The 25,119-nt window shown below is 45.8% G+C and overlaps 4 protein-coding genes across 4 annotated transcripts; 2 read left to right on the forward strand and 2 right to left on the reverse strand.

Annotated features, from left to right (window-relative positions):
• Positions 1-1,984: 1,984 nt before the first annotated feature.
• On the reverse strand, positions 1,985-7,887 carry lrrc73 (leucine rich repeat containing 73). Its single transcript, XM_066696932.1, has 6 exons — positions 6,918-7,887; positions 4,936-5,096; positions 3,796-3,918; positions 2,734-2,834; positions 2,444-2,639; positions 1,985-2,330 (listed from the first exon to the last, which is right to left on the reverse strand). The coding sequence occupies exons 1-6, from the start codon at positions 7,187-7,189 to the stop codon at positions 2,260-2,262; spliced, it is 924 nt and encodes a 307-aa protein (XP_066553029.1). The 5' UTR covers positions 7,190-7,887; the 3' UTR covers positions 1,985-2,259.
• An 880-nt stretch (positions 7,888-8,767) lies between these two features.
• Positions 8,768-12,956, reverse strand: yipf3 (Yip1 domain family, member 3). Its single transcript, XM_066696601.1, has 9 exons — positions 12,660-12,956; positions 11,565-11,771; positions 11,256-11,362; positions 11,031-11,076; positions 10,752-10,844; positions 10,521-10,652; positions 10,321-10,434; positions 10,037-10,160; positions 8,768-9,930 (listed from the first exon to the last, which is right to left on the reverse strand). Exons 1-9 carry the CDS (start codon positions 12,735-12,737, stop codon positions 9,800-9,802), a joined length of 1,032 nt encoding a protein of 343 aa, XP_066552698.1. The 5' UTR covers positions 12,738-12,956; the 3' UTR covers positions 8,768-9,799.
• A 528-nt stretch (positions 12,957-13,484) lies between these two features.
• On the forward strand, positions 13,485-16,813 carry polr1c (RNA polymerase I and III subunit C). Its single transcript, XM_066696600.1, has 9 exons — positions 13,485-13,641; positions 14,022-14,093; positions 14,200-14,307; positions 14,454-14,586; positions 14,697-14,816; positions 15,016-15,168; positions 15,438-15,587; positions 15,711-15,827; positions 16,164-16,813. The coding sequence occupies exons 1-9, from the start codon at positions 13,570-13,572 to the stop codon at positions 16,280-16,282; spliced, it is 1,044 nt and encodes a 347-aa protein (XP_066552697.1). The 5' UTR covers positions 13,485-13,569; the 3' UTR covers positions 16,283-16,813.
• Positions 16,814-17,446: 633 nt separating this feature from the next.
• On the forward strand, positions 17,447-24,980 carry fbxo28 (F-box protein 28). The gene is made up of 5 exons (XM_066696519.1): positions 17,447-17,661; positions 19,014-19,123; positions 20,195-20,333; positions 20,725-20,920; positions 21,149-24,980. The coding sequence occupies exons 1-5, from the start codon at positions 17,473-17,475 to the stop codon at positions 21,538-21,540; spliced, it is 1,026 nt and encodes a 341-aa protein (XP_066552616.1). The 5' UTR covers positions 17,447-17,472; the 3' UTR covers positions 21,541-24,980.
• Positions 24,981-25,119: the final 139 nt, after the last annotated feature.

Here is a 25,119-nt window from a genome sequence, read left to right on the forward strand (position 1 = left end):
GCTGTTAAAGTTGCTGTGATGTGAATTGCATGAGAATAGTGTTGCTCGGATTTTAATGTGCTCTGCGTCATTTGAGTGGCTCTGGGCTGGCGGTGAGGTGGGGAGTGATTAAACGATCTCCCCATTTCTGCAAGGCCCTGGCCTGCCCCCTAGTGGATGTGCTGTGGGTGACCGTGCTAAATTACACTCATGGTACAGCAGAGTGGAAATTTGGCAGTAGAAGGGATGTACAAATCCAGATACTGCAAAGTGCTCTTTGGAAGTTGATACATAGGCGTGTGATGGCAGCACCTTCCTTGCAGTTGCACTATTGCTTGGCATCCTTTTCTGTGTGTGACTGATTTCCTCGCCCGGCACTAATTACAGAATGAACACCGGAGTGCAGATGACATCTCCCCACAGAGGGTTCTGTCACTCCACCGCTTGGCATCTGTCCGCAGTACCTGAGGGCTCGGACGCAGAGCGCATGCATATTTGAACATCTTTCCAGAGAGATCACGTTTCTCTTTCTTCTGAGCCCTGGAATGAATGAATGAGTTGGTGGCGATGACCCCAAATTATTGTTCTGGCCATCAAGCCACTCTTTCTGCTCTTGTGACGATCTGCATCAGGTTCATAAATAAGCACACAGTTGATTCAGGAAGAAAAACAGAGGAGGGAAATAAACACCTACCTAGGAAAGGGATTAGTGTTTTTTTTTTTGTAGCCTGGCATCTGGGAAACCGAGCCAGGATGTCCTGTTAATTATAGATGGTGTTTTAGGGAAGCATTATTTTAGTTTGTGCACCTGTCGGAGGGCGAGAATATCGGTGCTGCCAGACGTATTTGTTTATTGCTTTATGCAGTCGGCAAAGTGTCAAGAGGCTGTTGTAAAAACAATCAATTTTGTAACCTTTCAGTGCCCTACGTTTCAGTGAGAATAAAACAAAACCCATTCAGGCGCTGGTTTTAACACACTCCCCTTTCCCAACGGGACACTTTGAACAAATTATTTCCTCCTGAACTGAAATTGCTCCTATGGGACAGAGAAAACAGCCCGACCCCAGAGACGCAGAGTGAAGCATCTGCAAGCACGGCAGGTAAGGCATGATAGATTTAAATTGAAACTGAGAGACAGACCCTGATTTAAAAGTCATCCCACTATGTTACTCCTCTAGCAATTTAAAGTAGCAACTTCCCTCACATATTGTTATTCACATGATTGTTTTATTTGTGTTTTTAAACTGTTACTGAAGTATTCCTTTCTTTAATCACTTTAGGATTGTGTCAGTCAGTGTGCATGCTATGTATTCAGATGTATATTTAAACAGATTAAGCATTTATTTATAAATATTTTATATTACATTTTTTAATCTGGAGACAAAAAAGCCTTTGGGTGTTTGTCGCCCCCTGGTGTTGTGATTAAGGTCATTTACTTTTGTCTGTTTTTAGTTTTTTTTTTCAACCCAAGTCCTGCTTTTTGGGAATTGTGTTGAAAACACTACTCCTGACATCGTGCCATATCTGATCATTCAATTTCAGGAAACAGATTACAGGGCAGCTCGTTAAATATTTAACTGAGCAGAGGAGCGGGTGGGTCAATAATTAAGGAGCTGGTTGCTGACCTGGATCGGAGCGGCTTCATGTTGATTAAGACTCTGTTGTTCGGGATTTTTAACCCTTTCTTCGCCAGTTCAGATGGGAGGTTCAGACACTTTTTCAAGGGGCAATTATTACATTATTTACAAACCTCTTTTTTTTCACCCCTGCATCTAGAAACATAGTTGCAGTAACCGTCTGCAGGCTGGGAGGAGACTAAACCAGACTCAACGCCAGGAGGACCTCCCTGCATCACTGCTGACTCTATTTCACCGCACAGGGCTCGGGACATATGCCACTCTGAGACTCTTCACTATTCTCGTTATGTGCATGCGAGGATGCTGGTGAACATCTCAGCGACGTTTGACTGCAGACACCACAGCTCCAACTGATAGGAAGGTCTCGGTTTTCTTAAGAAGTAAATCTGTTTATTCTGACATCTGACATTCACAACATGAACTGCATTACCGTTTTGCTTATCAGAGGCTATGTTAACGGGTTACATAATTCCCTTTATATCTGTAATCATAAATAGACTGTACATCTTTAAAATAAATAATTCACTTTTAAGTCACTTGGTGTTCAAAGGTTGTGCCTATTCAAAACGTCGTCCTATGTACAAGTGCTAAAGATCATGCAGAGTGATTGGTTGCTCGCGATCAGCTGATCCTCCCGGCGGGTTCACATCTCCGTCTCGGCCAATAGGCTGTCCCCCAGGCCCGACGTCACCAGAACCATCTGTGAACTGGAATCTGCGCGGGTGGGAGAGACGGGACAAATAATAATAATAATAATAACAGTTGTTAGTGTCCGCCAGTTAGCGATCTGTGATTAATCACGAGCTGGTGGGTGGGGGGTCCCTTACTGCTCTGGGAGAACCAGGTGGTCTTCTCCCTGGCGGTGCCCCCCGAGCCCCGCGCGCCTCCCTCCTTGTCGTCCTCGTCCTCGCCCTCGGAGAGCAGGTCGGAGATCTGCTGCTGCAGCTCGGCGCTGATGTTGTTCTCGGCCAGGACCAGCACGCGCAGGCAGGTCGGGTAGTTCTCCACCATGTCCAGGAAGATCTGGGGGGAGACGTAGGGTCAGAGGAGAGACGGACACACGCACATTTGATATCGACATTCCAGTGTCATTTATTTACAGACGGACATGACAGACCTGCGCAGACTGGTTGCTGAGGCCTGTTCCCTCCAGATCCAACACCTCCAGAGTCCGGCTGGAGGCCACTGCCACCGCCAGCATCCCGGCAATCTGGTCCCCTGGAAACCAAACAGGCAAAGGAGGTGTAAGTGTGAACTTCAATAGACTGCCACTCAAAGAGGGTTAGATTGTGTCAAAAAAAACGTCCGATTTAAATCGCCTAAATCGATATTTCGGAGACTGGGGGAAACGACAGACCGAGAATATTTCTGATGTTTGTGTTCATCGCTGCTTGCCTTTGTTCAGCCTGTCAGCATGAGCTTATCTCTCGACACACACTGCCACTGCAAATCTGGAGAGCCGGGCTTGCGTGATCGACCCTCTAGGGATAACGGGATTGTAGCTTCGTAAAGAAACAATCACCGATCTATCTGCTCACTCCTCTGACACCGCTATCTAGTCCACCTTGTCAGAGAGAGCTATCGATTTACATAGGGAGGGGGTTATTAAAAGCCGCGGCGGGCTTTGATCTGTCGGAGCCTGGTTGCTGTGGAGATGGAGTGTGATGACGGGGGGGCTTGTTTGTCAGGGAGCCTCCGAACTGTCCAGTCAGAGGGAGCGGGAAGAGCAGGTATCGGCCTGGATTACATTAATACTGCACTACTGGGTTCATGTCGGTGTCAAAAATCCTCAGATGCCTGGTGCATTGTGGGTAACCGTACCTCATCTGACAGTATCAGCACGCAGTCAGAGCAACGCACAACGAGTGTCGACCTTGGATTTCAAGTGGAAGCCACACTGCGAAATATCCTCTGCAGTGCTTCCAGATTTGTGTTTAAGGAAGTGAAAACAATGCCGTCTCCTGGGGCGGTGCTGTGCGTATCGATCGTATGTGGTCTCCGTGCTCTATTGGGCGGGTGCGGACGAGCAGGAGTGCGTGTGTCTGCTGCTGGTAATACAATGACCTGTTACAGAAACGTGGGTTGTGGGAGGCTGAAATAAACAAGTTCTTGCCTTGACTGTTCCTTTTCTCATTAGCACTCTGAAGTGAACTGTGTTTCTGTGTCTCCCTCCTCTTACCCAGGGGGTTGTAGTCCAGGTTGAGGACGCGCAGCTGCGAGCTGTGAGCGACGGCGACGGCCAGCCTGGCCCAGCCCCTGGAGGTGATGGCAGGGTTCGCACTGAGGGTCAGCTCCTTCAGACCTGCGGGGCAGACAGGCATGCTCACTGGGGTCAGGGCTAGCTTTGGACATGATCAGGATGAGGACCAGGCCTAGTGTTAGGGTTTAGTTTAACTTTTTTAATGAAATTATCTATTTGGGGAGTTTTCTGGGCCTGGGTGTGCTTTATGGACATGCACTTCCACTAGATTTCAATAAAACAAGCACTTGAATTTCTTGCTTAATGTATTTGACACATCCTCAGTTTACATGACAAATGTATTCTACAGTCTTCTGACACAACAAAGGCGTTGTCAGGACACACTTTTTCATGTGCAAATCCTGTTCTCACGAATTTCATAGATTTTCTTTCACAGACGACAAAGTCCAACATCAAAAACACGTAGCAGAAACACACTGGCATCGTCACTGACTTCCTCGATTTAACAAGCCTCTCCCACAACATCCAGACATGCACATTTACAGGTTAGATGCGTGCCAGAGGTTTTTCCATGTTTTCTGTTGTTACGCCACAGTTTCGCAATACACTTAACCCAGAATTGAACCTGCATCTGCCTGCGTTCAATGGATCCCCCCACCTGCCTTGTCTGTGACGTTGTTCATTCGTTGCGAATGAGAAGATAAGCACAGAAACGACTCCGCAGATTGAAACTGACACAACTGACCCATTTAGCATACTGCCTGGTGTGGAGAGCCCCAGAATGCGCGGTCTTATAGCAGCCTTGTCCTGTGTGCAGTGCTTCTGAATATATTCTGTACACCAGCACTGTTGCCTGTAGGAGACGCACCATCTACACTAATCACTAACAAACCTACTGAACTGGCCCGTGCCACATGACAGACACAGGCTATCGGGAAGCACAAGTGGGGAGAACGGCTGAGACCTCTGCCTCTAGGCTGGATTCTGCAAGACCTTGTAACCCAGCTACATGAGAAACCCAGGAGTCCACAAAGATGAGCGACCGTGGTAGTATATAACGCTGACCCCCATACCCGATTCTGAGTGCCGAAGGACATTCAAGGAGGACTCAGGTTTTACCTGACTTGGCCCCGTCCGGAGGCAGCAGGCCACAGATGATCTGCACCCCGTCGTCTCCCAGCATGCAGTCCCCCAGGTCCAGCGACACCAGCGAGGGATGAGTGGACAGGGCCGTGTTGAGGGCAGTCAGGCCTGCGTCCATCAGGGGGCTCCCGTGGAGGCTGCGAGGGAAGCGCGTGTTGAGGGATCCAGGGGCGACCTACCCTGGTCCTTGAAGCCCTGTCTGGTCTTACTGCTCCATTAGACCTACATTACTACATTTTAAGTAAGTTCCCTCAATTCTTAAGATATTGCTATTGGACTAATTCCTGTACAGAACCTATTACCTAAAGGACATTCATTGTCTATCCCTGTCCTTGAGCTGTTAAAATTCGCTATTTGCCCTACAATTTGGAAATCACCCCAGTATTAATGGTCTATTTCAAACCTTATGGCACTGCTTTGCGTGATAATTGATCAAATTTCCCTTGGCAAATGTTTGTGCAAGTGACTGTGAGGTATATAATCTTGTGTAAACATGACCTGGATAGTGCTATTATCTTGGGTTCATGGCAGCTAACAGTTTAAACACTGATTTAATATGCAAACTCCTATCAGTCCAGCAATGCTTAGTATCTATTTTTATGCCAGGATAAATAATCTTTTGTTTTTAATGACAATGGGAAAATTGTCCGGCCTGCGCACTGCAGATTACTTGGCACTTCACTGTACCTGCAGTCTTTTACACTGGCCAAACACGCTGGCATTTTCTTTGTCATAAATAAGTGAAATCCGACTGACTGGGTAGCAACCCAGGCTGTATTTAATAAAACAGTGGTTAATGTGTTTTTCAGTCTGGGAATCTCGTAAGCAGAAGAAGCTGACTCACTTCCCCTCCTTCTAGTATTAATATTGAAGTCTCACTGAGCAGGGACTGGGAGCTCCTGAGCCCAGAACCAGGAAAGACCGCTACGTTAGCACAGCCTCGCTCCGTCTCCCTGCCTCGGCCGCTGCTATGAGTACACTTGACACCACTCCTAATCTGAGGAGTTTTCAAAGCTGCAGAGCCCGGTGATTCATTTTCTCCCTGATAGATTAATCTCTGGCATGTTGCATTGAGGACAGTCAGTTTGTGTTTCGCTCTGGGGAAAATTAACCCACTTGGAGAGCCGAGTCTGTGAAGCTGCAGCAAAGCTTTGTTCCTGTTCTTCTTCTATGTCAGTGGTTCTCAACCCTGGTCCTGCTGGATTTTGATCCAACTGAGCTCTCAATTACTTAATTGAACCTTAATTGAAGTAACAATCTGCTTAGATTTGACTTTTTTAATTGTGTAATTTTTTTTAATACAATTCTATACTTAACTTACAACCCCCACTTTTTAAAATAATTAAAAGGCTGTGAGTTTGGAAATTAGTTCAATTAAGGATTCAATTAAGTAATTTAGAGCTCCGTTGGAACAAAAACCAGGACCAGGGTTGGGAACCACTGTATATCTATGTAATCTGTCATGTTGCGGTCAGTGACTGTATGTGGCCTGAATATCTGGCCACACCAAGATGAGTTTCTGAAATAAGCTCATCATTCACTTACTCCAAATTAAAAAACACTGTTAAATGTTACTGCTGCAGGAATTTGAAAAATAATCACTTACAAAAGTAGGACAGACACGTTCGTGTTAGGTGTGATGCAAACAACAGGTCATAAATAACACATTTAGGCCACATACATGCATACAAGGGCTTGGCTCCTTAATTGGTCTCATTAATCAATTAACGATTAACTGACACTTCTCTCCAGACTCTGAAATGTTCTGTGGGTTCAATGTTTCAAGTCATCAACCAATTGTAAGGTATTGGCTATAAAAATACAATATGAAAGTTTAAGATGAGCCTACCTGAGTAAATAATGACATGAATGACATGAACTGGCAACTCCTGTGGGGTTAGCCCAGCACGCATCCAGACATCGATCCGTTTGCAAGAAAAATGAAAGGTAATACTCACAACAGAGTCTGGATCGACCTGTTGGCCCTGAGCGCCTCGGCGAGCTGCTGCACCCGCCCCAGGCCCGACACCACCCCGAGGTTGAGGTTGAGCTGCGCCAGGGAGCGGGACTCCGCCACGCCGCGGCACACCCGCCCGAAGTCCCGGTCCGACAGCTGGCAGCCCCGCACGGACAGCAGCCGCACGCCGTTCTCCTTCAGGCTGTCGCAGATGTCTCGGACCTCGGCCGCGGACAGGGCTTCCCCTGTGATCTGGATGGAGCCCGGTAGCATCTTGAGTGAGTTAAAGTAGGTTACATTTACAAAAGCAAACCAGTCACCATCAGAATTGAAGGGACGCTGCAGGGAGGTCGGGATCAGGGATTGTGGCGACTACCCTCGGCTACTGTAGCAATATTAGCGGCGCATCTTTGTCACCGCAGACACTGCAACTAAGACGCATGCTAACACGCCGAGCACCTCAGATCACTGCCAGTGCCTCCTTTCTGAGGAAGAGATGTTGCATTTCGGTGCCAGTGCCTATAATGTGGAAGGAAAACGCGCGGCGCAGCGACATCACACGCAGTCTGCAGGTCCTGGGTTAGCGCTGCGCAGTCGAGCTCGGCAGGACCTGCTTTGATGCATTATTCAGATATACACTCCATCGAGGAAGCAGCTGTCCTATGCAATCAGCTACGCCCGGGCACGGCGGTGGAGATCTCGGTGCGGCTCCGTGCGCGGTTTGTTTGCACCCGCTGCAGGGGCCGGTTTCTATGGCACGGCGCAGAGGATGCATGCGTGCAGCAGCGCAAAGCCGCTCTTCGTCACGGGCAGGCCGTTTCCTGTGCTGAAGTGCCCGAATTTCGCTTTCACCCCGGCTGGCTCGTTTCTCTCGCCTGCGTTTTCAGAAGCATCCAGCAGAAACGCATACAGGTCGGTACGCGTGTCAGAGCAATAGATGTAACAAGTGCCTCGGCTGCCGAGCAGACAGAATCGGACGGTACTGCGATCAGGTGTGATTAGTTAGGTCTGGGTTGAAAGTAGCTTAACGCCTGTTAACTAGCACATTTCTAGAAGCAGGACTAACCACATTACAGACGAGTTCAGACAGTACACACCAGCATCATTTATATAGAGATGTTTCAGGTATATTAATACATTACCAACTTTCCTGTACTACAAGAAAACAGCACCACAATTAATCTGCATGTCCCACTCAAGATTATACAATACTAAATGCAAATAAAGCAGCAAAGCCTGGTGGCTCACAGACCTTGTCAGGATGCTCTGGGTTCTGCATCTCACAACACAATAACCGCATTAAAAATGAATCCAGTGTGATCTCAATGCCCGCTGGCACAGTCCCTCATATAAAGGAGCGCAGCCCAGGGGGGGTAATGTGAGTAAACCTGTGTGTGTGCCGTGTCTGCCTGGGAGGTGGCTTTGGTTGCACTCTTACCACACACGTCCCCCGCTCACTCGGGGCCGGAGCGCGCCGCACAGGGTGTAAGGTGAGCCCTGCGGCCGGAGATTTGTCATGTCAAACGGGCCTACGGATCGACAGCCGTCTAATCGCCGGCCTGGGTATTTCCATGGTTCACAGAGGTACGATTCGCCGAGGGGTCGTGTCACTCTGGCGGCTAAACTTCAGCTGACCCCCACACCCACCCTCTCTGCGCCACCGTAGGCCGTGCATTGCAGACCACCCAGAGATGCCCAACACAGAATAAGTCTACAGTGCTTCAACAATATCCACCCTTCAGCAACCCTATTAGAAGTGACATTCGAAACTCCCCCCCCCCCGCAACAAAATTAGGTATGATGTGTGATAGAAACAAACATGCAACCACCTTTATAGAAAAAGACAAAGTGTCACGCTTTTAAAGTTTATTTTCTGTACAAAGCATATATACATAAACAAAACAAATGACGAAGAACATTAACAAACTAATTAATACCACTCTCAACCACTGAAAAATAAAAGAATAAAAATGGAATTGCATCATACTTCCATAGTGGTTGGACAGCGCTTTAATAAAACCACTCCTGCCGTACAACCTCATCGCCAAATATGCTCTCCTGGCACTTTTTGTAGGATATTAATCTAGATACAGATTTCCAATCTTTTAGATGGCATATACACCACTGTTATGCACTATGAAGAGGATTCACCGTAAATAAATACATCTCCCAACACAGATGCACACCCACACAAATAAATAGTGGCAAGAAATGCGTTTCCATCTCTTCCACCTGTGGCACACTTTGAGTTTTCTACTGGGGTCATTTCTTCTCGTGCTCCTCTCAAACAAAAACCATTGCAGATTGCAACTAATAAATACCATTTTTATTTTCTCCAGACGTACATTAAATGACAATTGAATAAACCAATATAGTAAAGTCTTACTGCACAAAAGAGAACATAATTAATATAGAAAAATCACCTGTGAGCTTCGGAACGTGACCCTGCCAATGTGATTCGATTGAGAGCTGAACAAACTGTGCTGTTGTTTGAGGAACCCAAGATCTATTGCCAAGAACCTACTTAATAATGGGTTTTTATTGCCATCTAATACACATCGGAGGCATTCATATATAGAGAGAATAACCGAGAGAGAAAAAAAACAGGTCTGTAGAGTTTAATGTACCAATATATTACCTCATCTATACAAAAGCTTCATGTTATTCTAATTTTGCTCAGGTTTCAAGTCCATTTCGTGCACTGGGCTTTTCAGAAATCCTCCAACAGTGTGCAAATACGTGACTATACTTCTTAGACAGGACGTTACCCATTCGTGAGAGAAATTAACGCAGTTCACCCCTCGTTAGGCATACAAATATTAACAGTTCAATCTTCCGGTACTCTGACGTGAAGTCACGTCCACAGAGCTCATAGCGGCGCTGTTACTGAGACTTCAGGGCAACGCCGATGCTCCGGATGGTGGCGTTCACCAGGGTGGCCGACACAGCGGGCAGATCTCGGGCGACCCTCTGAATGGGCGGCACGTTGGGTCCTTCCAGGGTGTCCAGGATACCTACAGACGGGAAGCAAGAGTTAAGAGTGTCCATCGCCCCACCCGGGGAGGAGAGACAAGGTCCACTGCCTTCAAGAGCAGCATGAACTCCCGTCCTGAGTCTTACCTTCGACGATCTTGTGGTAGGCAAAGTGGAGGTAGAGCAGGAACAGCATGTGCAGAGCGGCGACGGTCCCGCACAACAGGAGCCGAGGGGTCTGGCCCACGGTGCGAGAGATCAGGGCTGAGACCTACAGCACAATGGCAGGTGAAGACAATCGCACAGACTGACAGATTTGAATAATGTGGTTTCTTTACACAAGACTATACTACGTTTTCAGGATTGAACACCAATCTGTTGAGTCAACACACAGTCAAGAGGAACACGTTAAAGATTTGGCCGGGACTCACCATCCTCAGCGTCGAGAGCCCCCCGATAACCAGCCACAGGATGTAGAAGAGGGAGTGGAAATGGACGTTGTAGGTGATGAAGAGGACGAGGCAGTGCCCGAACAGACCGTAACCCTGAAACACGAGCGACAGACCGTCAGTTCGGCAATCTCCTGCTGTGTGTGCAAGTCTTGTGTGCGTGGGAGTTGAAGGATACACACCAGCAGTGACAGCATCTGCAGCATGGTGATCTGAGCGTTGCACAGGTAGGCGAGGAAATAGATGAAGGAGGAGACGCCGAGCCAGTATCCGAAGCAGGTGCCGATGGCTGTGCCCATCAGGGTGCCCTCTCTCTGCCGGGAGGTAACGGTGGGTAATACGTTAGGGTGAGGACGGGCCAGTTGGCATTTTGGTTTTTTAGTCGCTTATTCAAAGATCTCGCGTTTCCTTACAATCACGGTCCCGGAGGTCTTCATTCCATGGAGCAGGATGGCAACCAAGGTGAACACTAGCATTAGGGGACCATAGAGTTCTCCAGCAATTTTCTAGATGGGTAAAGAAAAAACACAACTGGGATTAGACGGTGGAATATGGGTTGTTGTAAATGGAGGGTAAAATATTGAAACTAGTTGTTTAGTGGCAAAACAAATGGCAAAGTAAATGAGAGATTTACAAAGGTACGTGTTTTCCGAGTTCTCTTATTGCAGTTTCATAACAACAACCCCACTCACCTGTGGAAAGTTAATCATACGGACAGGAATCATGGACTCTAGCAGCCTGGGAGAGAGGGAAGGAAGCAATAATCGTTTGAACAAATTGGAAAACAAATAAGCCTGCAACATACCAGAAGAGGGACTACGCTGAATCTGAAGAGACATCTGCAGGACTATTACAGACTGTCAATGTAACAGTGTTTTTCTAAGGGGCATGGCAACCGTCTCCACAACATTTCTTACCTGTTTCGGACTTGAACCGGCTCCACATCAAAGTAGGGTCTGAGGATGTCAATGTTGGCATACAGATTGAAAGCCTTCGATGCCTGTCTCTTCCCTGCTTGCCACACCTGGGAGACAAAGGAACAATATATCCACCTGGTCACAGCCTCGCCCGCCACAGGTCTTTGTTATGTACCGGTTAGGTTTGATTCATTTCACGACAGGCGCGTGGAGTAAAAACGCACGGCTTTTCAGCTTCATAATTACATTTCTTACACGAGAACCTGGCCTGGCCGGCCGATGGGAGTCTCGTGCCCCGCTCTGACTCACCTCGTCGGCCACCTGCCGGCCCAGCTGCCCCCTGAAGCCCTTCATGCCCAGGAACTCCCCGTCCTCGCCGCCCTCCTCTGTGACGGCGGCCTCCTCGGTCACCTCCTCCTCCTCCTTCATGCACTGGTGCATCTCGCCCATGTCCTCGAAGCTGGAGCCCGACGTGTCGTCCATGTTCTCCATGTCGATCACGGCCGAGCCCCCGCCCTGCAGACGCCCAACCAATCAGTGCCATTAGCACGGGGCGGACAACTCCCAGTGAGACGCCACGGTCTTCTGCATTTCCCTCCACAATTGATCTAATAACTGGCTTCGCTGCACCTTAAAAAGGGTGTTTTCTCTTATAAACAGATATTGTGAAATTCGATGAATAACTTTGATATGTTTAACTCTTTATGAACTTACAGCAAACACGACAACAAAGTCTAAATGGGGGAATGTTGTTCAATTAACACGTTCAGTCACTGAGAGTTCAATTGCAATGACAATGATAAGTCACTGTGGCCCCCATGACCCGGCTCTAGAGATGTGGCTCTCTGAACTGAAGGACGGGAGCCTTGCATTACTGTCGCATTGCCCCCTTGTGGAAAGAGATTAAGGAACACATTTCAGATGAAAATCCATGATCTGGTTTGGGGGTAAACAATTCAGGTTTTGACTTGGGAGCCTGCAAACTAAGAATTGGGCTAAATACACTTTAAATGTATCCTGTGGCTTAGTATAACAGCTAGCATGTCTACCTATCTGCAGTTTTTTTAAGTAAAAACACAAAACCCATCTCAGGCAGGGGGGCAGCAATCCGCACAAACAGCACAACGTGGGCGAGACTAGTAAACAAGCCCATTACAGAGGCGGCTGAAGTGGCCTTTTTCATAACTGTGTTACTTCACTATATTTTAATGGTGAATCGCGTCGCTTTCTCTAAAACAATTGCTTTACGGCACCTTATATTCGCTAACAGATACTGACTGCACAGTTGAAATTATCGTCGTCATTTCTTTCACACAATAAAATGGCATCTGAAATGAGTGGCACAAAGGACATCTTTGTAGCAGAGGGTCGCGATTTCCACACAGCCCCCCCGGAAGCGTTTACCTGGATCATGTTGTCATCGAAGCCCCCCCAGGACTCCGCGGTCGTGGTCGTGCTCTTGTTGGCTTCTGGTGTTGACATTTTCGGGAACTGTTTGATTACCTAAGCGGTATCTACCCGGACCGGCCCCTGACCTCGGGACTGTGTGCGGTGAAGTGTTCGCTCCCTCGGACGGCGGTCTGGTCTGGTCTGGTCTGGCCCGGCGGTGGCGGATGAAGCCCAGCGATGATCGGTCTCCGACACCCCGAAACTCGGCCGCAGTCCAGGAAGTCACAGCCCGAGCCTGGAGACGTGGAACTCCCGCCACGTCTCGCGAGATCTGCGCATCTGCTTGCTTTACTCGCGAGAACTGGGCTTATATATTTATCGCATTATCTTTTGCATTTATGTGTGCATATGTGTCTGTATACATATATGTGCACCTGTCTGTGCTTAACCTGCTATGCCCACACTAGTTTTTAGTACAGTATGTTGTTGATTTATTGTTACTACACTAATTATTCACCCAGGAAAGAACGGTAATTTGAATACAGTTTTTGATCTTAACTGTGTGGAACACCTGCATTACTGCTTTAAGTGAATTCTAGTGAACAAACGGAAATATATAATTTTAGGGTCAATTAAATTTCCCATAGAGCACACACTAAACTAATATTATAATTACAGATATGTAATGTAAAGATTCGTTATTTAAATAAAACACACAATTATATTCTAGCCTACATATTTTCATTTTAAGTCGAACTGGGTTGTGAGCAGAGGTAGGTCTCGTTCTTGTATCACAGATGTCCGCAGTTCTGCGCACATCTGCAGAATCCCGCCGATCCCATTGGTCGAGAACTGCAGACATGCGCAACACGAATGCGACCGGAAATTACGTTATCAATAACAGGAAACGCAGAAGTGTGGAGAAATGGCGGCGTCCAGGAAAAACGTGGAAGAGATTCGCAATCGTGTGATTCTGGGAGAATTCGGAGTCCGGAATGTAAGGGTTTCATCTGTCGTATGTGAAAGGTTGTGATTAACAGAATAAGGTGGAGAGAGAGTACATTTGTATGTGCATATGGTGTACAGCATACGGCATTGACGTGTGGCACACCGGTGACATGCCGCTTCATTTTCTAATAGCTTCTCTAGCGTTTTACCTGCTACTGTATTTACCTTGTTTAAGATAGTAGTTTGGAGCCATTGCTTATATATTTAGTTTTAGTTGGCGAAGTCCATGACTTATCAGTGCGTTGTAAACTTAAGCTTTCACAGTGCATAGGCAGGTCAATGCAGCTTATTTTCTGACAAACGTGGACTGCCCACATAAACCATACTGCTGAATAATATAAAAAGCAATAAAACCTTTTTTGATTGCAGGTGCATACGACTGATTTCCCTGGTAATTACCCGGGCTACGATGACACCTGGAACCAGAAGAAGTTTGAACAGGTAGAAGCACCGCCTCCATCATATGTGTATGAATAGATTGTTATTTCCATTATTATTTTTTGCAATATTTACTTTCCTGACAACACACGAATAATTTATTGAACAGAATTTTAGAATCGACGTGATTCAGATGGATGAAGGCACGTTGGAGTTTGACATGGTGGGGATCGATGCAGCCATTGCTAATGCCTTTCGGCGAATTTTACTTGCTGAGGTAAATCCAATTACCAGTGGAGGGATTGTTTACCCATTTAACTGAAACATTTTAATTGCATAGAAAATTGTTCTGAAACACTAATTTAATAAAATTCCAGTTTGTGGTGCATTGTTTTATATTTTCATTAATTATGCTTTACAAAGGTTCCTACAATGGCTGTGGAGAAGGTGTTCGTGTACAACAACACGTCCATCGTCCAGGATGAGATTCTGACGCACAGACTCGGCCTGATCCCAATCAAAGCGGACCCCCGCCTCTTCGAGTACCGCAGCGCAGGTGAGTGGGTGGGCGTGCGTCCACGGATAGAGGAGCAGCACCCGTAGGAAGCCCAGTACAGGTGGGTTGACGTGTGTGTAAAGATGTAACGTTATTTCCTCTCTTCACAGGAGACGAGGAAGGCACAGAGATTGACACCATCCAGCTACAGCTGAAGATCAAGTGCACCAGGAATCCAAGAGCCACCAAAGAATCCTCTGACCCCAATGAACTCTACTTAAACCACATGGGTGAGCTCCAGTGCTTCCTTACGGCTGGCAGCTTAACACAAACCGTGTGGGAGAGAGAGGACAAAATCTGCAGCCTGACGTGACTTTTTAATTCCAATTAATTTCCTGTAAAAAATCCTATTATCATTTATCAGTATTATCATTTGCTATGTTATTATATTTTACCTACGTTGATTAATATTTTAAATGTTTTTCCCAGTTTACTCTAGGGACATGGAGTGGATTCCGATTGGGAATCAGGCAGACCTGTTCACAGATGCTAAAATTGGCCCTGTCCACGATGACATCCTTATTGCAAAACTGCGGCCCGGCCAGGAACTGGACATTGTCATGCACTGTGTGAAAGGCATTGGTACGGCACTGGGAACACGAGGGGAGGGCAGTTGCATGGGATAAACATGCATAGTCATAAGACCAGTTCATATGGTACTACTTATGCCCAATGGCGATGGGTATTATGTGCTAGCCCACCTCTCAAGGACTATAACCATGGGATAAGACAATTATTATCAAGAAGTGAAAACATTTTTATTGAAGACTAAATGCAGAAACTGAATTGAAGTCTTTGTATCCTAATTCAGAGGTAATGTGAGGTTGTGGATCCTCTGCTTTTCTCCTCAGGTAAGGACCATGCCAAGTTCTCCCCCGTGGCCACAGCCAGCTACCGCCTCCTTCCCGAGATCACTCTGCTGCAGCCTGTGGAGGGAGAGCTGGCGGAGAAGCTGAAGTCCTGCTTTTCCCCTGGGGTCATAGAAATCGAGAGGGTTGGAGGTATGTATGCAACCTGTTTCCATGTCAGTGATGTCATAAACCTGTACGGTTTGCATGTAAGCCAGGTGGCAAGTAAAAGCTCAACAGTTGATAGTCACGCTTTCTTAAACGTCTTCATTCCAGAGAAGAAGATTGCCAAGGTGGCGAACAGCCGTCTGGACACCTGCAGTAGGGAGATCATCCGACACGATGACCTGAAGAACTTGGTGAAGCTGGCCCGAGTGCGGGACCACTTTATCTGTGAGCTCTTCCCACTTCTCTAATGTAGCTTTAACTAGAATCTCCTTGCAGCAGCACTTGCCCATAAAGAATCACTGCTCCCCTCAAATTCACTGGTTTATTGCACAGAATGCTTGTTTCTGTTTACATCCAGATGTTTGTATCCATTTTAAGATTTCATGCTTTGTTTTCAACCAGCATTACAGGTATAAATGACCGAAAGCAACGTGTTGTTTTTAAAGTTAGACAGAAAAGTGCCACAGACTAGTTTTCTTACCCTATTTGTTCTGTATCTGAGACCAGTGAGGAGGGTGACCTTAGGGTTTGAGTCTAATGCTCCTCTTGTCTTCTGCACAGTCTCGGTGGAGTCCACAGGGATCCTGCCCCCTGACGTGCTGGTGAGCGAAGCCATCAAAGTCCTCATAGCCAAGTGTGGCAGGTTTCTCAATGAACTGGATTCTGCAGAAATGGACTGACATTTAAAAGAGGAGGAAGAGAGAATTTAAGAGGAATCCTTCAGGGAAATGGAGTTCCCCAGATACAACCTGGAAACCCATCTCCTCTGCATCCCATAAATATTGAAGGCATTTCAAAACATTAGTTACTGTTTTTTTTTGTTGATTATGTAATATAATGCCATGTAGCTTATATTGCAGTCCCTGAAGAGAATATTTTGTTTTAAATTGCATTCCTCATTGCAATCCAATTTGGTTAACAATCCCAGATTTAAAGTACTGTTTTGTTGACTCGATTAATTACAAATTGTACAGGATTAACATACGAGTGTGGTCTTTCAACGTAGGACCATCAGTGAGGGTGCAGATCTTCTGCTGGTCACTCACAGATGTACACTATGTTAAGAAAATCGTGCAGTAAGACAATATCAGGTCTTTATTCTGGGTAATACTTCTCCTATTTGGCATATACCCCTGAAAACTGCCATGCACAGCTAGTATAATGCACATTGTATATATTGTATAGTATTAAACATTGGACTTTGATATTTTTCTGTGTGTACAGACTTTTTTCTTTCGACATGGTATAGGAGTGAAAAAGATCATTTTGTTGTGAGTGTGGGTGCATACACATGCAGGTTTTCACTGAGCAATAAAGCAATGAAGACTATATTCTCGCACAGCTAAACAAATCTCAGTAGTATTTGAATGTAGTAATGTTTGAATACTTTAAAACTCATTGTATGTTTTTGAAGCTGCACTGTATAAACTGAAATGAATAATGGAAAACGATGGCAGTTGCACAAACAATTTCGAAATATAACATTTGTTTATTTGAGAGGTCATAATTCAATTACACCACGTCGTTATAGCAGTGAACTACGGCTGAACACGGATATGAAACATTTACAAATACTGATACTCTGATGCGATACTGTATTATGGTGATTGATTAGAAACCATGAAGAACAGCTGCATCGTCATTAAGTTAAATATAATTGCAAAACAACAGGGTCGACGTCAGTCCTTCACATAATAGCCTACAAAAATGTTCAGTAAAGTTCCGTGACGAAAAATGAAAAACACTTCTGCCAGCAACAAAGATGGACCCTCCTCCGTTTAAACCCGCCGGCGACGTCACGCAGCGGGCAACTTCCTGCCTCGCTCTGCCCCTACTTGACGTCACTTCCCGGATTCCTTAGCAGAGGAAGATGGCGGCCGTGGAAGAAAGAGTGGACGGAGGCATCGGAGCGCTGGAGTCCGGGTCGGTTTCGCCGAGGCTGTCCACTCCTCCGCCGGACCAGCCGCACCAGAACAACCCGCTGCTGGGGCTGCCCATCGTGGCCATCGAGACCATCCTCAACTTCCTGTCTTACGACGAGATCAGCCTGCTGCGCCTGGTGAGACGCAACAAAAACAAACCCCGTGTTGTGCATTGCCATGGGGAGAGAGGGACAGACAGACCGAGTTAGAGATGTGCGTCGGGCTTGTCCCGTTCCGTGATTCATTAAAACCTTATAAACGTGTATTTATTGTGTCGGGATGGAAATGTCTCGGATGCGGATTGAGCTGTTGCCGAGGACAAGGCCTGACATCTCCGAACTTTGGGGGAAAAATAGAACGGTGTCTTTAATTCGATTTTTAATTATGCAAAATGAAAACACTCGTATTGTCCCCACGCTGCAGCCTAGAAAGACCGTGGACAATCTCCCGACTTTGCTACCTGAACTGATCAAAAATAAGATCGTGCAAAAGTCAGTAAACAGATTGTGTAACATATGTTCGTGCGTGTGCAATGTATGCAGTGAAAAGTCGCTATAATTAACTCCCAATTAATTTGTTTTGACCTACTTGGAAACAGCCGGGTTGCTTCAACTGTGATTAGGGGTCACCTTAATTCAGAGACATTCCGGCTTTTGTTTTATTGTATGCTTAATGGTTTCCGAGATAATTGCCATGCCAATCTGTAGTTGTGATGCATTGTGTCTAATTCACTGTTACTGTCTATAAAGCTGAGACTTCATCTACTTCAAATGAAATCCCCGGGCAGGGGAAAAAAAAAAAAAATCAATGTGCATAAATGTGAATTCTTAAGACGTTGTTCTCTTGGTGAAGATGAAAGGATATAATTATATTACAGATTGCTTTACAGGATGCTCAAGCACGGATGCATGATTACCATCTAGTAAAAGGAAATTCGATGAATAGATTTTTGTTCTGCGGTTATTTAAAATAATAAAGGTGGGATTTTGTTATCCCCTTCCCTGTGCAATGTTTCGGGTTTAACTAGATCCAACAAAAACAGTGTATGTATTATAGCATTCAATTCAGGTTCTGTGTGTGTTTTATATGTTATAATTGCTAAAAATAAAAAAGGTGTTCTTGTGTATGTGTGTTGTAGGCCCTTTTTGGTCATCAAGGTTATCAAAAATTGCACACAGTTTCTTCAGCTGACGTCTTGTAATCTAAGCACTTCATCCGAGTCTAAATGCAGTGTCTGGGTCTCCCAGCAGCAGCTGCCCCCTGCCCCAGCTGGCAGACACGGCCTGGTCCTCTAATTATACTCGCCCCCTTTTCCACCCACTGCACCCTGTTTCCTGCTGCATTGTTTGGCGTATCAGAATTTGCGGAGAATGGGTTTTGTACAAAAGCCATTCTCCGCAAATTCTGATACGCCAAACAACACACAGCCCTCCGGGATTTTGTCCCTCGGAGTCTTCGGTCTGATTTGTATCCCGTTGTCTCTCTGTAGGTGTGCAAGCGGATGGACATGATATGCCAGCGAATGCTCAATCAGGGCTTCCTAAAAGTGGAACGGTATCACAGCTTATGCCAGAAACAAGTCAAAGCCCAGCTGCCCAGGTACGTACAATATCTTTCGTTCTGTTTCTGCTCTCTCGCCATCTTCACATTGCACACGAGGGCCTCGGTATCGGGAGTGCAGACGTTATTGAGAGTAATTAGTGGAGAGGATCACTGTTTACCAGTTGACAGAAGTGAATGATACACTCGAGGCACAGGAGACATCAATGTTTGATGAGGGTGCACCATTAGGCATGCAAATAATATAATGAGACTAACCCAATTATGTCAGTGCTGCCGGCTGAGTACTTAATCATGATTTGCAGTAGGGTTCGGAGTATCCTGTTGCATATCACTAATATAACCTGTGGCTTTCATCTTTATGAAACACACTCTGGTGACTAAACTTGCCTTGGGCTACGTAGAAGTGTTTTTGAACAGCAGAGCAGAAAACTAATCAGAATTGTGATCAGTGTGACGTTTTATTTTGTCTCTGCCCTAATAGGACAGTCCATCTTTGGTGTTGATGTTTCAGGACCGTTCGGGCACAAACTCAGATCGCAGAATAATCCAAATCCTTAATTGGACCACATTGGGTCATGGGAGGTCGCCATTGAGATTCAGAGAATGAGTCTGCTGTGATGTAGAAAAGCGAAAGTAAAAGGAATAAGCAGATGGGCCAGGGGCTCTGAGATCTGTGCCAAAAGAACAGGACCTTGGAGGTCAGCTGTTGAGTCAGGCTTTCTTTGTTATTGCTCATACTAGTGAAGGTTTGTAAATTGGCAGGCACAGTCAGTCTTCAGGGTTAGATATTCCTGGAGAAGGAAAACGGTTGTATTGGTCAAGGTGTGGCACTTTTTCTGGACAGTTTTGTTTAGAATATATGTGAGTGCGTATCAAGGATTATAGCCTTAAAAAGCAATCTGAAAATAAATTAGTTTTCCTAAGGGGATTGTTGAAAATGTTCCAGTAAAACACACACACACACACACACACACAGATATACATGTGTAGGTCTCAGAGGCTGTCATGTTAACATACATTTTTGCCTTTTTGTATTGTTTTTCTCTAAGTCTGGCTGTGTTGAGTCCCAGTGTTCAGTAGAGAGGTGTCTTATTCTGTGGTTTACAGGCGGGAGTCGGAGCGGAGGAATCACTCGCTGGCCCGCCACGCCGACATACTGGCCGCGGTGGAGACCCGTCTCTCCCTGCTCAACATGACCTTCATGAAATACGTCGACTCCAACCTCTGCTGCTTCATCCCTGGAAAGGTAGCACTTCTGAGCCTCGGATATGCACTAGTTTATTCTGTCTGTGCGGCAGCAAACTCGGTAACGCCCGCCACAGAGTTCATATCTCACTTTACTGATCTGCCCTGCCTGAGAGAGTCTGTGCTGTTCAGCATTTGCCCACAAGGTGGCACTCCACTCTATATGTCAGACTCTATATGTGCATTGAAACGAGCAGTTTGCTGCTTTTCATTTGCAACCGAAAGACGAGTAGTAATTAGAATTGTGTGGTGTTTTGATGAAGTGTTGAGACATTTAACTAAGGAATCTAAGAGTATGTCTTCTGTCGCCATCTTTTCAAACTGCATGGCTGTGTCTGTGTATGTAGGCATCGGCCTCTAATGTCTGACCTGCTTGCCCGCTGTGTTGGCAGGTGATCGATGAGATCTACCGTGTGTTGCGCTACGTGAACTCCACACGGGCGCCGCAGCGTGCTCACGAGGTGCTCCAGGAGCTGAGGGACATCTCCTCCATGGCTATGGAGTACTTTGATGAGAAGATCGTCCCCATCCTGAAGAAGAAGCTCCCCGGGGCGGACCTCTCCGGACGCCTCATCGGCTCCACCCCAGGTACAGTCGTCCACCCCTGCTGTGTTCTCTACATATCCCGAGTTAATGTGCCATGAGAGAGGTGAGATCTGTCCTTAGCAATTTGACATTTAAAGAGCTAGATATCATGCAACCTGATTGTCTGTGCCGATGTTATTAAAGAGGAGCTTTGGTAGAGCGGTATTCTCTCCTGTTAGTGTCGCTCGCTTCTCTCTAGCGGCTCCCTCACCTCCCATCTCTCTCCCTCAGTGGCGGGACCCTCCACCTCCCTCACGACGATGTCCCTCCTGGCCAAGAACACGCCGTCGCGCTCGGAGATGACGAAGGTGCAGCAGCAGGTGAAGGTGAACGGGGCGGCCATGGCGGCTCTGCGGCGGGAGATCTCGGAGGTGCGCGTCAAGCAGCTGGAGCAGCAGAAGCAGCTGCAGGACCAGGAGCAGAAGCTGCTGGAGCAGACGCAGGTGATCGGGGAGCAGAACGCCCGGCTGGCCGAGCTCGAGCACAAGCTCCGCGAACTGATGGACAGCGCCGTGGGGGGGAGCCCTGCCGCCGGCGGGGGGGGCGCCGAAATCCCCTGCAAACGCACCCGGAAGGCCCCGGACTCCCCTCGGCAGTCCAAGCGCCTGCGCAGCAAAAAATAGAAGGGAGCTTTTGTTTTTTGTTGTTACTCTTATTATTTTTTTTGTTTTCGTTGTTGTTCAGAGAGTGGGTGAGGGAGGTGGGAGGGGCGGCTGTGTCCGACGGCAGCCAGTTGCCCTCTCCCTCCAAACTGCCCCCCTCCACCCCTCTGGCACGCTCTAGGGTTTTGCCCCATCATCTGGGGGTTGGGATGCTGTTGACTGCTAGGCTATTGTATTAAATTTTAAATCGACACCCAAGTTGCCATCTAGTACTGACAGCAGAGAGGAGAGAGGCAAGAGTTCTGTGCTGAGAGGAAGTAGTGAAGTCCCGCGTAGCTGTGGGAGCGAGTGACTTGAAATGTATATCTAGCCAAAGAGTCATTCTGCTTGCCTGTTCAAGAGGCATTAAAGGCGCTATACTGGTGGTTATCGAAACTAAAGAGCTTGCCATACTGTAAAGGAAAGTAGGTGTTTTGGCATCAAACTAAAGGTGAAGTAGTAGAAAGGAATGTTTTAAGTCCTAAGCATATTTATTCTTGTACTGCTTCCCCCTCCCAAAATGAAAGGACATATAATATTGAGATTTTCCTTCATTTATTTCAAAAAGGGGGGTTTCTTTGTAGATTAAATTAAGTTTATTCCAGGAAAGTAACTCTCCTCTGTTAGCGCTACAGTGTAGTGCTCCAAAAAATCAGCTCCCGCAGTCTTGTGCAAAGATGAATCGATGACAACTTCCATTTGCATTTTACAATTAAATTATGTTCCTCAACGTCTCTGACGTCGCGATCAGAATCGACACGGGCTGTTATTATTTTATTTTTTTACGGCACGTTTGTTTTATTTAGCGAAGACGTTCAAAACCGGTCTGTATTTTGTGGGAAGACAATGTGAATCTTCAGCTGGGCTGCGTTTCGCCTGTTGCTTTATTAGTTTATTAGCAGAATGTGAAACCACGAGAGGTTGTGCTGAGGATGTGCATTTCTTGAGTTATGCTCTTGCACCTTGAACCTGTACCTTGCCTCGAATCGGGACAGGACAGTAACCCTGGTAATGGGTGTGTTGCTGTAGTACATTTACAAATAGTCTGTGTGTGTGTGTGACGGAGGGAGAGTGAGAGAGAGAGGCCCATTTCTGTACATCTCCATTTCAAAGTTGGGATTCATAGTGCCTCCAGATGTTTTCTATAAAATCATGGCTTTCTGGCTTGTCCTGACACAAGTATTAGAATAAGGCAGGAAAACACTTCTGATCTCATTGTAGTACATTTGAAACTACACTTAGACTCGAACTTTTTTTTTTTTTTTGCCCTATATTTTTTTAGTCTAATTAGAGAATTATTAACCTGCAATGTATTTGTGTTCCAGCACAGGCTGGTCTCTAGCCATTTGTGTGATTGTCCCATGTCTACAAGAAACCCACATAAAACTGGGTTGTCTTGGTTTTCTGAGATGGCCAATCCTGCCATGGCAATATACAGCAGTGTTGACTATTCATGTTTTCCCTCAGTCTGCAATGCATGTTTTTCCCCATCTTTATTACTATTGAAAATCCTCAAATACTCAAAAAGACTATCTGGCCGTTGTTAAGTCGAAAGGCGTTTTCAGAAAGTAGTCGGGTGCGAGAGCTCTCTGATCAAACAGTCCCATCCTCCATCCATCCATGTCTTTGTCTGTGAGGATATGATCCGGTAAGAGAAGTGTTTTTCTTCCTTAGTTTCGTGTTAGTCATGGGGCCTATAATCTGTCAGAATTGGATAGGGGATGTCTTGAGGCGAGACGGAGAAGATTAGTTAAAAGCACTTTTTCCGGAGTGCTTTCCGTGTTCGTTTTTTCCGGATCATTAGCCGTTTGCCAACACTTAGCTTTCCTTGCTCATTGTCATTTTGCGACAACTCGGCGGCGAGTTCTCCCAGGCCTGACTCACGGCAGACTGATATTGTGCAACTCGTTCAGTGTTGTTCGAGGGTTGCACCCACTCTCTCCATAGCTTGTGGTCAAATAAGAACTGCAATGACTGTCTTGTACCAGCAAGTCCTGTCATGTGAACACATTTACCTCACACGGATAATAGGTTATTGATATCCTTGAGTTGTGGATGGGTGATCTGGGAAGAAACTAAAAGATTATGAAAGGATATTATCTCAGTCATGCATGTGCTGGGATATAAAGGATATTTTAGCAGCTTGAATAATCACTCCTAAACATATTCAGAACTTGACTTCATTTAAAGTTTTTATTATTTTATTTCTAACCAAAGTGTTTTTTCATTTTTCCAGTTAAAACAATAACTTCTTGCTTGGAAGAGTCATGTGGAAGCCTAAATCCCTACAGTTTCAGTCCTAGGTAGCCTGCATAACAGTAGAACTGAGAATCTTTGTCCTTTTCAACCAGTGGTCAGATTTCTATTAATTTGCTGGGGAGACGTTCGTGGATTGTGTGTTAGTGTCAGGAAATCTAACTTGATGGTATGTCATTGAAGTCTGTAAGATGGATCAGAGGGTTTTCCCAGAATGGGTGGAAAAAGAGGGAAATTGATTGAAAAGATCAGGCTCCAAAACTTGTTCAGCTGATGAGAATATTTATGCAGCCCTTCTAGTCTTAGTAGAATAGTCTCAATAAAGTAAGGGTTTCATTTGCTTGATTTGTGAAGCACTCTATGTATGTAACGTGTTCTTCTGTGATTTTACTCTGAAAATCACAATTTAAGGGTTTCCGTTAAGACCTGCTACTTTCTGAAAGTTAATGAATTACACTGTTCCAAGCAATCGGTGCATACAAGATTAAAATCCAAATGGAAGTGTGGATTTGCCAAATTAATCTATCTGTGGAAATATTTGCTATTCTCATGTCAACTGTGTTTTTTGTTTTGTTTTTATTTGAAATGTATGGGGGGAATCGGCTGTTATTCTCTCCCTCTTAATGAACACGAATAACCAAATACGTGTCAGTTTTTGCATCGGTGCACAGTGCTTTGCATTGGCCTGCAGGCAAACTCACGAAATTATTTTAACATTTGCATTAGCTGGGATTTATCACCACTGCTGCTCAAAAGAGACTTGGATACAGTCGACTTTAAAGGAAAGATCCTCTTTCTGTGTCCGAAAGGGATTCAGTCCCTGCCCTTTGGGTTGTGGCATGCTGGTAACTGCAGTAACCACTGACTGCTGTTAAGTGGACAATATAAACACACATGCGTAGATGCACACCGATACAGAGTGTGTCTGAACACGGGAATATTAGAGCTTGTGGCTTAATATAAGAGACTGCGTCTCCTGTTTAGAAATGACTGTACTGTAATCTTTATGTATTAAAAGTTTAGATTGTGAATTATTTCATGTATGTAAGAGGAAAATCTAATCTTGTAAATGACCTGTTTTTGGTTAACCAATGGTTTGTTGCACACATTATTGTTTAAAAAAAAAAAACAACAAAAAAACATTATATTAAAAGAGGTTAACGGTACACTGTCTGTGTTTTCATTCGCTCCACAGGCTGGCTTTCTGAAGGGGCATTTTGCCATTTCCTCTTTGTTTGTGGTTTTGGGGGTTTGGCTTACCGTTGATTTTTCTTTTGATGGTCAAATGTATATGATTCTGCTAGT

The sequence above is a fragment of the Amia ocellicauda genome, chromosome 23 (genome assembly GCF_036373705.1).
Source record: "Amia ocellicauda isolate fAmiCal2 chromosome 23, fAmiCal2.hap1, whole genome shotgun sequence".
Lineage (NCBI taxonomy): Eukaryota > Metazoa > Chordata > Actinopteri > Amiiformes > Amiidae > Amia > Amia ocellicauda.